This window comes from Mirounga angustirostris, unplaced genomic scaffold (assembly GCF_029215605.1).
Source record: "Mirounga angustirostris isolate CCGP_5_RB_7025 unplaced genomic scaffold, mMirAng1.0.hap1 SCAF_10, whole genome shotgun sequence".
NCBI lineage: Eukaryota > Metazoa > Chordata > Mammalia > Carnivora > Phocidae > Mirounga > Mirounga angustirostris.
The window spans coordinates 110,659,810-110,672,469 of NW_026991718.1; the positions used below are offsets into that span (position 1 = coordinate 110,659,810).

A 12,660-nucleotide genomic window follows, 5' to 3' on the forward strand; every position below is an offset into this window, starting at 1 on the left:
CGGTGGCTGACTTGCTCGGGGCATGGGAGGAAGAGGGACTGATGACTGAGTGACTCCCCCAGGAGGGGCAGCTTGGTGAAGAGGACACAGACACACAGAGTGGGAATCCTTCCAGGGCTGTTTCCAGAGAGGCTTTCTGGGAGTCCCAACCCTGCTGAGTGATGTGGCCGCCAAGGCTATGTACCAATCTCCCTGAGACTCACCAGTAGTCCATGGCCAAGACACAGCTGTCCAGATCAATGAAGGTGAAGGCCCGTGCACAGTTATGGTTGCTAATGTCAAAGAACTCTGGGGAAGACACAGAAGGGGAGACATGCATGGAAGCCAAGCCCACGTCCCAGGCCTTGGGGATCTGGTGACAACACGCAGCATCTGCTTACCAGCTGCAGCACCCCCAGAGGACTCTAACCCATGCCCACAGCTGGCTCGGTGACAGGTCTCTCCAAGTGTAAATGCATGCCCCCCAACGGCCTAGAGCAGGCCTGGGGAGCTGTCAGGGACTCACCTATCTTCTGGTCAGTAGATGCAACCGCAATCAGGTTCATGTTATAGAGACACACCATGTCGATGACCCACATCTGCAGGTTATAGACCTGCTGGATCTGGTTAAGCTGGCCAGAGGAAGAGCAGAGATCTGGGCTAGGGAGGCTTGCCCAGCAGAGCACACCAGGAGCACGGGATCCCATGAGCCCTCTCCTGCCACCCAAGGCCCTGGAACCAGCCATAGACCTAGTATGGAGCCCGGTGCTCCCACCAACTACTGATGGGGCCTTGGAGAAGTGCCCTGACCTCTCTGAGTCTCAGTTTCCACATCTGTAAAATGGGCTTAAGGAACACCCATCCTCACAACCCCTTTTTAGAGCCATTTGACATGCTCATCAAAGTTTTAAGTACTTTTTTAAAGATTTTATTTATTTATTTGAGAGAGAGAGAGCACAAGTAGGAGAGGGGGTTGCAGAGGGAGAAGCAGACTCCCCACTGGGCGCGGAACCCACCCGACACAGGCGCCTGATCCCAGGACCCTGAGATCATGACCTGAGCTGAAGTCAGACAGTTAACTGGCTGAGCCACCCAGGCGCCCCACTCATCAAAGTTTTAAATGTGCATGGTTTGTAATCCTGGGATCTACTTCCAAGCCAAATCTATGGATGTGTTCCCTCGTGCTCACAGAGAAGTGTGTGCGCGAGGGTGGGCCCTGCTACATTGCTGTGATAGCAACAGGCCACAGGCTGCCTGCAAAGGAGAGCGGATATAAACCCAAACCACAGCGCACCACCCGGACGTTAGAAACGAGGGAGGTGTGCACCTGCCACAGAGAGGAGTCACCAGGATCTATTATGCAGTGAGAAGGCAAGGTAGAAAGCAGCACTATCATGCGCTACCATGTGTATATTTAAAAAGGAAGGGGTGGGGGGATGTGTGTACAGTCTAACCACGGAAGAGCACCCCAAAACTGGTCCCAGAAGTTGCCTCCCGGGAGAGAATTAGGGTCTGGGAGAGGGAGACTGACTTCCCATGAACTGCCCCTCTGCCTGTCTCTTTCCCCCACGGTTTAATTGAGATATAATAGACATAGAACATTGTATTCGTTTTTGCTTGTTTTGTCTGAATCTTGTTTACCATCTGTGGGTGTCACCTGGTTCACGCAGCTTATGAACGAGAAATCGTCCTGCCGGGGTGTGAGGTGCCTTTCCGCGCTCCCCTGCCAGCCTCACGTAACACCCCTGCAGACGGAGTTTGAGCGGGTGCTCCAGGCTCCAGGTGGGGGACGCCACACACAAAGGCATGTCAGCAAGAATGGGCTTTGGTGTCCAGGGAAAAGAGGAGGCTCGGGGAATGGGAGGATGGGAGAGGAGTTCAGGGTGACCAGCTAAGGAACTTGTATTTTACTCCCCGAATAAAGCCACAGACTGGGAACTGAAGGAAGCAGGGAGGGAGTGCCACATGAAACAGAAGGGAAGGGGGGCTTTCAGGCAGCTCTTCTAGGTGGGTATGCGGAAGGGCCAGCAAAGGCCGGCGCAGGGAGGGGACCGTAGCATCAGAACTCAGACACACCAAGAGCACAGAGGCTGGTGCCGGCAGCTGGGCAGTGAGGACGATGGGCCAAGGCCCCTGGCCACCCACACACAATAGCGGGGACTGTAATGCCCATCACCTCCATGTTCCTCCCAGAAGCCCAGGGCCACCCTAGGGAGTTTCAGTGACTCGTCCAAGGCTGCACAGCTGGGAAGTGAAGCCCAGCCCTCTCCCCGCAAACTCTAGCATTTTCCATCCGCATGACCACGGCATGCAATGGGTGTTCATGGACGGTGCTTGGTGGATGACTCTTGCCAATATCTACTTGCCCAAGCAGCCCCTCAAGGAGGAATGCTGGGCCTCCCTCTGTCCTCCTCAACCCTCCCAGACCTGGCCTCTGCGGGGTGCTGAGGTGATCAAGTAGCAGCCATAACCAACATTATTTAGCTCAGGCTATCAAGTGCCCCCTTCACACCAAAATAAACACACAGAGAAAAAGAGGGTGGAGGGTGCCAGGAACCCTAGCCTCAGGAACTCAGGTGTGAGTCCCCCTTGGTCCTGGGCTACCAAGGACACCCAAGAGAGTCACTGGACCTCCAGAGCCCTGAGCTGTCTCCCTAGGCAACCGAGAGGGGATGAGCCAGAACGCTCCGGCCCCACGGGACTCCCCCTGATGCATCTATGAAACACTGGTGTTTCACAGGCTTCTGAAACCCTTCCTGCTGCTGGTAGCCTTCTCAGGAAGCCTTCCTTCTCTGGGGAGCTGCGCCTTCCTCGTGTGCTGGACGATTCTGGCCTGGCCTGGCGACACTAAGTTCACAGCCAGTCTTCCTGAGTGTTTTCCCACTTACTGCACTTGGCCAGGAGCTGGCAGCACAAAGACAATGATGATGTCAGCTTATATTTGTCCAGCACTCGCTGTAGGCCTTGTCCTACTCTGAGTACCATATGGGTATTATGTCATTAAATCCTCCCAGCAGCCTGAGGGCGTTACGGTGACCCCATGTGACAGATGAGGAAACTGAGAGCTATATACTGTCCAAGGTCACAGAGCTGGAAGGTGGCAGGGTCAGGTTCTAAGGTGGGCTCCAGAGCCCACTCTCACAACCACTGTGATTTCCTGCCCGGTCCAGGTAAAGGATTCGAATCAGCAGCACTTGGTGATGGAGTGGTTGTGACAGGGAAAGGAGAGGGGGCTGATCGCTAACACAGGAACCTTGGTGGGTGATGATACCACTCACTGAGATGGGGCCCAGAAGTAAGCCTGGTGGCCAGGGAGGACTTCAGTGACATTCTGTTTGGAAAAACTGGGTGTAAAAACTGTTGGACATCCAAACACCCAGATGTCATCCTGCTTACAGAAGAGAAACAGGAGGGTCCCAGTCCCACAGTGAAGCCAGAACCTGGCCCTGGGAGCAGTGACCGCAGGGACCATGAACCCAAGACTGAGCTTACTCTGGGTCCAGTCACCTTCACTATCAAGGTACGAAGGCAAAGGCTCTCCAACCACCCCATGTGTCTCCACGGGTGGGCCTCCCTCACCCTGAAGGAGTTAAGCAGCGAGAAGGCCTCAGACCAGATCTGCAAGATCCCATCCTTGGTGACAGTCAGGAGATGTCCCGTCTTCTTGAACCGCTGGGTTAAAAACTGCACCTTCACAATCTCACAGCCATGGTTCCTGTGGAAGGTGATAGGAGAGAGAAGGACTCAAACAAAAACAGAATGAAGAGCACAGAGGAGGAAGGAGAGAGCAAGCAAAGGGAGCTCCCTTTGCAGGTGCGCACGCTCGCGCGACGTGTGACTCTGCCAGGTGGGTTTCTACCATTATCAGCGCTGGCCGAAAGAAAGAGAGACCCAAGGGGCACCTGGGTGGCTCAGTCGTTAAAGCGTCTGCCTTTGGCTCAGGTCCTGATCCCAGGGTCCTGGGATCGAGCCCCGCATCGGGCTCCCTGCTTGGCGGGAAGCCTGCTTCTCCCTCTCCCACTCCTCCTGCTTGTGTTCCCTCTCTCGCTGTGTCTCTCTCTGTCAAATAAATAAATAAAATCTTTAAAAAAAAAAAAAAGAAAGAAAGAAAGAGAGACCCAAGAAGGCCGCTGGTATGAGACAGGGCTCCACAAGCTGTGGGCTTCTCCTATCGCACAGCCAGTCGGCTTCCTCAGGATGGGACAGGGTCAGAGGAGGCAGAGAACAGAGGTCTTTTGCAAAACTTCTTTTATGAGAAAAATGGCCTACAGGAGGCGAGTGGAGGGGGGCTTGCCACTGAAACCTTCATAATAACAGGTTCTGGCAACTCGGGGTAGAGCAAGGGAGTATAACCCAAGCATGCAATAAAAGTAGACGAGGGACAATGTATCCAACAGAACCCCGTGTACCTGACTCCTCATCTCCAAGGCCAGGCCCTGAGCCCAGCAAAGGCTCCCACAGCAGGCCTGGCCTTGCAGGATGCCCCCACGCAGCCTTCCCAGCAGGCTACAGCAATGCCTTCTTCCCTGCCCCAAGCTGGCTAAGCTGGCGGGCTGGCTGCTAACGGGACCACCATTTTGACTTCTGGACACGGCACAGCACACTCTCTCCCACCTGACGTTCCCACACCTCCAGGCCCCGGCGGGGCAGGGCATGTCACCTCACCACACAGGGACCCAGGGATAAGCATCTGCCTGGAGTTATGTCCTGGCTACAGGCAGAGCTCAAATTAGAACCTCGGCAGCTCCATCCCTACTCCAGCTGGAGCCCTCTGCAAATCTCACTGTGGACACCATGTGACCTGTGGCTGAGGGCTAACCCACACCACTGTGAAATTCCACATCCGAAACAGTCTCAGCAGGAGAGAGGGTAATGGTGTGTCTGGACACGGCTCCTTTCTCTCCCCCGCCCCCCACAGCCTGCAGCGCTGCCCGGTCTGCCCTCAAGCATCATTCCCAGGGCCACCTGTCACATCAGGGCCACGGGACCCTGAGAGGTCGACACAACAGGTGAGAGCCATGAGAAGTGAGAGAAGCCCTCAGGAGGTGTTACGCCACAGGGCCAGCACCTCCGCCTGCCAGACTGCAGAGGCATCCCAGAGGGGGCGTTCAGTGATCTTGGCCCAGACTCAGGAAGGGGGAGCCAGCTTTTAAGATGACCCTTTCATGAAGGTAATTAAATCGTACTTGGCTATTTTCTCTGCCAAGCTGGAAATGCTCTCTGGGTTTGAAGGTTGAGCAAATAAATAGGGGAAAGTAGGGAGAGCCTTCTTAACGTTTTTGGTTCTGGCCCTTTAAGCACCCTTGGGAATCTAAACGTCCCAAGGAAATAGAAAGACCCATGAAGGCTTGGCCACATCAGGTCATCATGTATGGTTATAAAATCCTTCATCGTTCATATTTATTGGCTATTCCTCAATTGAATCTTGACCAAAATTGTTTTAGTTGCCCTTTCCTGGTTTTCATTACACCATCTCTCTGAATCTCCAGGTGCTCTGGGGCAGACTACTTCTGGTTCACGGTCTTCCCCATAGCCTGCTCTGGGCGTGGTCCTGAGGACAGATCCAGCCACAGCTCCTCCTAACCAGGCCACAAATGCCGGTCACCAAGTGTTGGACCAGAGGACCTGGCTCCCTGGCCCAGCTGCCTGCACTGGGCAGGAGGTGCTCAAACCCCCAGGTGGTCTCTGGGAAAGGAACTCTGGGAAGAGGCCTGGGCCATTGGCCAGATCCACTAGAGGGCTCCTTGTTCTTAGGGAGTTCAGAGGGGCGGGAGCAGACAGGGCCATGGCATAGAAAGAAGATGAGGTGAAGGCCCAGATGGCACAGTGGGGAGGAGCCACGAAGAGGAGCAAACAGGCAGGGTCAGGAGGGGGTCAAGGCAGGGACAGAGCCAGATGCTCCAGGAGTGATCAGTGGCCCGTTCCCGAGGGCTGGCGTGGCCTCCAGGAGCAGCTTCCCATGATGGCTTTTACTCCCCGCCACGTGAGCCATCTGTGCCCTGTGGATAAAACCCCCAGGCCCACTCAGCACGAGCGGTGGGAGGAAGCAGGAGGAACAGCGATGCTGCAGGGAGGGTCAAAAACAGCAACCCCTCCACTCTCATTTGACCTCCCCGAACCTCTCTTTCCTTGTCTGTAAAGTGGGGACACGTCACCCACCTTAATGCTCAGGCTCACCTACAGGGTTGAGGGGCTGAAAGGAGCCTTGGTGGCCCCACAAAGAGGGGCTCAGGGACTTAGGGAGGAGCACTCGCTCCTTGTTCCCACACACCCCTTCAGTCCAGGGAGAGGCTCCTTACAGGGGGATGATCCTCATGGGAAGGTGGAAGCGCAGGCGGTACTGGCTTGTTCTCATCCTCTCCTTTCTCTGGAACTCCCGCATCATGTAATCCACGTACTTCTGCTGCCTCGGGAAGAAATACGAGGCAGGATGGCATTGGCCAAGCTGTCAGAGCACTGGGCTTTGGGGGCCCACGCCTGGCTTCCGGTGCCTCCCCCATCCTTCCCAGCCCCTTCCAAGGGGCTCTCTGGTTGCTGATTCCTGGGGCTGGCCAAGGGGAGTAGCCCAGCCCCTGAGCTGTTCTGGGATCTGGGATCACAAGGACATGCAGCAGCACCTCCCTCCTTCATGCATTTCTGTGATGCTAAATACATCTGCGCATCATCGCCACATCCAGCATCTTGTTTGAATCTCTTTATTCACCCCCACTTTATGGGTAATAAGACTGAAGCCCATAAAAGTAGAGATGAGTTGTTCCAGCTCATATAACAAGTTAACAGCAGGGGAAGACCCAGAAACCAGGTCAGAGGGCAACTCTAGAATCTACTGATGCCTCATAAAGGCCAAAACAGGCCACCATATGAACCTATAAAGAAAGAAGTAGTTATTAAGGTCATTGTGTAGATAGCAGAGAATTCTGGAAACATGTTTGTTGTAGAATATTAAGAGAAATGAAAGAAAAAACAAAACAGAATGTATGCCTAAGCCGAGGAGAGGAATGTCAGAGTAGTTAACACCCGGGGTTCCTGGGGCAAACTCCCCAGGTCTGAAGACTAGCTCAGCTGCTAACTAGCTCTGTCACTCTGGGCAAGTTTCTTAACTTCTTCATGCCTCCGTTTCCCAATCTGTCAAATTAAGGTAAATAACAACACCTATCCTGTAGGATCCCTGTGAAGTTTAAGTAAAATAATACATAAAGTGCTTAGCACAACGCCTGGTGTAAAGGCTAGTTATCATTGTTGGCATTGCTATGTCAACACATCAGACTATTTTTTTGTACTTTTCTGTATCTTTCTGTATTCCGTCTGCTCATCACAGAACATACAGAATCAGGGAAAAAATCTGCTCTAAAACCCTGGCATTTTTGGATGGAAAAGCCACAGGCCTGCCTGTTGGCTGAGAGGCCAGAAAAGGCCATGAGATGGTTGTGGCACCTGCTGGGACTGAATGGGGGGCTGGTGGGCGGCATCCTTACTGCCAGGTCACTGCCATTTGTCATACACTCTCCTACCTGCCAGGAGAAGAATGAGCTGCAGTAAGCCCTGCTCACGGAAGTCTCAGGAGGGTTCCCTCTACCCAGCAAGCACCCCAGAATCCACAGGTGGCTTTCTGATGCCTTGACCACCTCCCCATCTTCAGCCCTCCACGTGCTCTACGGATCCGCCATGCCTGGACCCTTCAGCCTCCCTCCAGCTACCCGAGGCGCCCTCCTCACCCAGGTGACGGACCCAGTACAGTCCGTGTCCACCTTCAGAAACAGCACCTCTAGCAGCTCCTCTGACATATTGCTCAGAATCTTCTTCATGGCCTTAATGAAAGCCTTCATGTCCAGGGCTTCAAAAGAGAAGAAAGAACATCATCCACATCATAGCAATTCACTGGGCCCCGTCAGCAGCCACGGTGTTCTTGGATGTCTGGGCGCTGAGGGAGGGCACCCAGAGAATCACGTTTGCTGGATTGTCCCTTGAATCTCATCCATCTGTTCAGATTCAATCAGCCCACAACTACTGGCTGCACACCTTCCACGCCGGAGCCCTGTGTTGGCCCCACAGCATTACTGGGTGAGGGGCTACTGAAAAAGATCAGATCTCATTTCTGAACAAATAAGACAGAACAGGCATTGAGACAAAGAAAACTGATGAAAACTCGAAAAAAAAAAAGAGAGAGAGTGACTGAGAGAGAGAGAAGGAGAGAAAGAAAGAAAGAAAGAAAGAAAGAAAGAAAGAAAGGAAGGAAGGAAGGAAGGAAGGAAGGAAGGAAGGAGGAAAGGAAAGGAAAGGAAAGGGAAGGGAAGGAAAGGAAAGGAAGGAAGGAAGGAAGGAAGGAAGGAAGGAGGAAGGAAAGGAAGGAAGGAGGAAAGGAAAGGAAAGGAAAGGAAAGGAAAGGAAAGGAAAGGAAAGAAGGAAGGAAGGAAGGAAGGAAGGAAGGAAGGAAGGAAGGAAGGAAGGAAGGAAGGAAGGAAAGGAAAGGAAAGGAAAGGAAAGGAAAGGAAAGGAAGGAAGGAAGAAGGAAAGGAAGGAAGAAGGAAAGGAAGGACGAAAGGAAAGGAAAGGAAAGGAAGGAAGGAAGAAGGAAAGGAAGGAGGAAAGGAAAGGAAGGAAGGAAGGAAGGAAGGAAGGAAGGAAGGAAGGAAGGAAGGAGGAAAGGAAAGGAAGGAAGGAAGGAAGGAAAGGAAGGAAGGAAGGAAAGGAAAGGAAAGAAGGAAGGAAGAAAAAAGAAAAAAAAGAAGGAAGGAAGAAAGAAAGGAAGGAAGAAGGAAAGGAAGGAAGGAGGAAAGGAAGGAAGGAAGAAGGAAAGGAAGGAGGAAAGGAAAGGAAGGAAGGAAGAAAGGAAGGAAGGAAGGAAGGAGGAAAGGAAAGGAAGGAAGAAAGAAAGGAAGGAAAGAAGAAGGAAAGGAAGGAAGAAGGAAAGGAAAGGAAAGGAAGGAAGGAAGGAAGGAAGGAAGGAAGGAAGGAAGGAAGGAAGGAAGGAAGGAAGAAAAAGAAAGAAAGAGAAAACTAATAATGGCAATAGACATAAATTAAATCAAATATACAAAGAGAGAGGTGAAGTGTGTCTTTTAAAGGCAGTTAAGGGGCACCTGGGTGACTCAGTCAGTTAAGTGTCTGCCTTCAGCTCGGGTCATGATCCCAGGGTCCTGGGATTGAGCCCCACCATCAGACTCCCTGTTCAGTGGGGAGCCTGCTTCTCCCTCTCCCTCAGCCCCTCCCTCTGCCCACTTGGGCTCGCTCTCTCACTCTCACTCTCTCTCTCAAATAAATAAATAAAATCTTTTAAAAATAAAGGCAATTAAAAGGCTAACTTTGGCTGGAGAGAAAGTTGGGGAGGGGAGAAGAGCAGAGGGCAGGGATAAAATACTCTCCCCATGCTGGGTTTTGTGACTATAAGGGAATCTGTCTGTCGATGGGCCAATATCCCCAACTAGATTTTTTTTTTTTATAATCACAGTCTATAAAAAGTGTTTCTAAAGTCCCCTCCAAATATCTGGACTCCTCGCCACAGTCTGAAGGCTGCATATTTTCTGGCTTTGCTCAGATCTCACCTCCCACTGCCATCCCCCCTTTATTCCCGGCTCCAGCCATAATGTCCCCACGCTGTTTCTCACACCACCGAGCATACTCCCACCTCAAGGCCTTTGCACCATCTGGTCCCCTCCACAGGGAAGCCTTCCCGGGGACTATCTAGGGAGGCCCCTTACCCCCGCCACCCAGCTCCACTGTCGCCCCTGACCTTCCGCGTCCCTGCTCTAGCCCGTGAGCTCTGCAAGTGCAGAGTGAGCCTGTGCCCTCCATGACTGGATCCTTGGCACACGGCACACGCTTGTTCCCCAAGTACTGCTGTTGGCACTAGGATGTGGACGCGAGGATATCGGGTGCTTCTCTGTGTTTATTCCCACTGACCAGTTAATGAGAGGGACTCGTGAGGAAACCGTGGGGCACAGAGGTGAGGTCATGCGCTCAAGGTCACGGGGCGGTGCCTGAGGCTGCCCCCGGCAACCTGGTCCTTCCATGTATGAGTTGGGTATCAGTTGGATGGCACGGAGCCCTCCCTTTGGGAGGGAGCCAAGAGCCAAAGAGCCTTTGTGCAGCGTTGAATAAACAAAGCCCTCTGGCGAGGGAGAGCACTACAGGAAACAACCTGCTCCTTACACAGGTGTCTAAGAAGCTGTGATTGTTCAGCACCATGTTAGGTCAATATACTTCTCATCAACGGTTCACCAAACACTTTTTTTGAAAACAAGAAAAGAGAATAGACACAAAGGTATTTGGGAAAGGAAACACACACTGTGGGGTCCAGGCAGGGCCCCCTTCCGCTCTCACCCACCTCAAGCCAAATGGTTAATTAATCACTCAAAAACCTGCATGTGAAAATATCACTTCCTTAGGGAGCGGGTCACCACCGGGATCAGGCAGGAGGACACTTTCTGGGGGGCAGGAAATGTTCTATAACTTGATCTGGGTGCTGCTTACATGAATGTATGCAGGTGAAAGATGCTGTAAGCTGGACCCCAAAACCTGTGCATTTTGTGGGAAGTAAATGATACCTCAGTGTAAAGATACATATTATTTTACTTCTGAATTGTACTCAGGGCGAACTCTCTAACCTCCTTTCCCTGCACCTCTGAGCTTAGACAGCTCTACATTTTTTTTTTTTTAAGAGAGAGAGAGCAAACGCGAGCAGGAGAGGGGGTATGCAGAGGGAGAGGAAGAGACAGGTTCTTAGACAGGCTCCACACCCAGTGCGGAGCCCAATGTGTAGCTCGATCTCACAACCCATGATTGTCACACCTTCCAGCTCAGAAGACAAGGGGGGTGTTCTGACAGCCCACTCTCCCCAGCCTGGGTGGTCCTGGGCCCTTTCCTCAGGGAAGTCTAGCCTCACTCCTGTCCTCCTCTCTTCTCCCTGCACCCTGCTGGCACGTTCTCTCCAGCACCCAGCACGGGACACCCCCTCTGCCCACCACTCCCTGACATGTGCCCACCCACTCTCCTCAGCCACCAGAGACCTCGGACTCTGGTCTCCTCCATGCTCCGCTGCCTGCCCTGCCCTGTCATTCAGCATGTGCCTCAGCTCTTCTCATCACTGTCCCCTTGGTTTTCTGACACTCTCCTTGAGTGACTTCACCTATTCACCCATCTCTGCGTCTCAGGAGAGAACATGTCTCCCTTGTCTCTGACTGTTCCCAAGTGTTCCCCTGGTCCCTTCAACTCAGCATGCTTAAAATCCGGTTTATTATCTTTTTTTTAAGATTTTATTTATTTGGGGCGCCTGGGTGGCTCAGTTGGTTAAGCGACTGCCTTCAGCTCAGGTCATGATCCGGAGTTCCGGGATCGAGTCCCGCATCGGGCTCCCTGCTCGGCAGGGAGTCTGCTTCTCCCTCTGCCCCTCCCCCCTCTCATGTGCTCTCTCTCTCTCTGTCAAATAATAAATAAAATCTTTATAAAAAAAAAAAGATTTTATTTATTTATTTGAGAGAGAGAGAGAGCCCAAGCAGGGGGAGTGGCAGGCAGAGGGAGAGGGAGAAGCAGGCTTCCCGCCGAGCAGGGAGCCCGATGCGGGGCTCGATCCCAGGACCCCGGGATCACGACCTGAGCCGAAGGCAGCCGCCTAACCGACTGAGGCGCCCTGGTTTATTATCTTTATTCCACTGTATGTTGGCCTTTCCTGTGTTCTCCATCTCTGTTAATGGCATCACCTCCAGCCAGGCGGAAGACCTGAGGGGGTTTCCCATGCCCTCCCTCCTGAAACCTCACAAGAATCCTGTGGTCCAGGGGCACCTGGGGGGCTCAGCTGGTTAAGCAGTTAAGCTTAAGTCTGCTCAGGTCATGATCCCATACTGGCTTCCTGCTCAGCAGGGAGCCTGCTTCTGCCTCTGCCTCTGCCTTCCACTCCCACTGCTTGTGCAAGCTCTCTCTGTGTCAAATAAATAAATAAAACCTTTAAAAAAAAAAAAAAAAGAATCCTGTGGTCCTAGAAGACAGGTCCTGTCATTCTTCCCATCTTACAGATGAGGACACAGAGGCACGGAGAGGTCCGGGCTTTGCCCAAGAACACACAATGGCACTGGGAGGATTTGAAACCAGAAGCCTCCCCTCATCTCCATTATAATGTCCACTACCCTCTGTGGGGCGGTCACGTGAGGAGCCAGTCCCTTCCTGGCCAAGACACTTACCTTTCTCCAGCAGCTCTAGATAAGTCACCTCCCTGTCAGACCCGCTGCTGGGGCTCAGGGCCCCTCCTGACCTGAGTGCACCCACATCCTCTGCGGCTGCCTCCCTCCCAGCCTTGCCCCAGGACACCCTTCCTCCTCCCAGCATGCAACACCCCTGCACCTCTCCTCTGCCCTCCCCACCTTCTCCTGGGAAACTCCCACTTCACTTTTCTCTTTCTTTGTAAAGCTAAAATGTAGGATTATGGACTGTTTGTACCGATTTTTTTTATATACTTATAAGCATTTTTTATTTTTTATTTTTTTTTAAGATTTTATTTACTTATTTATTTGAGAGAGCGAGAATGAGAGAGAGAGACAGAGCACATGAGAGGGGGCAGGGTCAGAGGGAGAAGCAGCCTCCCTGCTGAGCAGGGAGCCCGATGCGGGACTCGATCCCGGGACTCAATCCCAGGACTCCAGGATCATGACCCGAGCCGAAGGCAGTCGCTTAACCAACTGAGCCACCCAG

The 12,660-nt window shown here is 52.6% G+C and overlaps 1 protein-coding gene across 2 annotated transcripts in view; it reads right to left on the reverse strand.

The window, feature by feature from the left end:
* The window catches only part of EFCAB8 (EF-hand calcium binding domain 8), a 65,157-nt gene that overhangs the window by 41,585 nt on the left and 10,912 nt on the right, over positions 1–12,660 (reverse strand). For both annotated transcript variants that reach the window (XM_064572930.1, XM_045885533.3), the window contains exons 3-7: positions 7,695–7,813; positions 6,279–6,382; positions 3,559–3,694; positions 506–611; positions 204–288 (exon numbers count right to left, since the gene is read on the reverse strand). In XM_064572930.1, the coding sequence (XP_064429000.1) occupies positions 204–288; positions 506–611; positions 3,559–3,694; positions 6,279–6,382; positions 7,695–7,813 (550 nt within the window). The remainder of the gene's footprint in view (positions 1–203; positions 289–505; positions 612–3,558; positions 3,695–6,278; positions 6,383–7,694; positions 7,814–12,660) is intronic.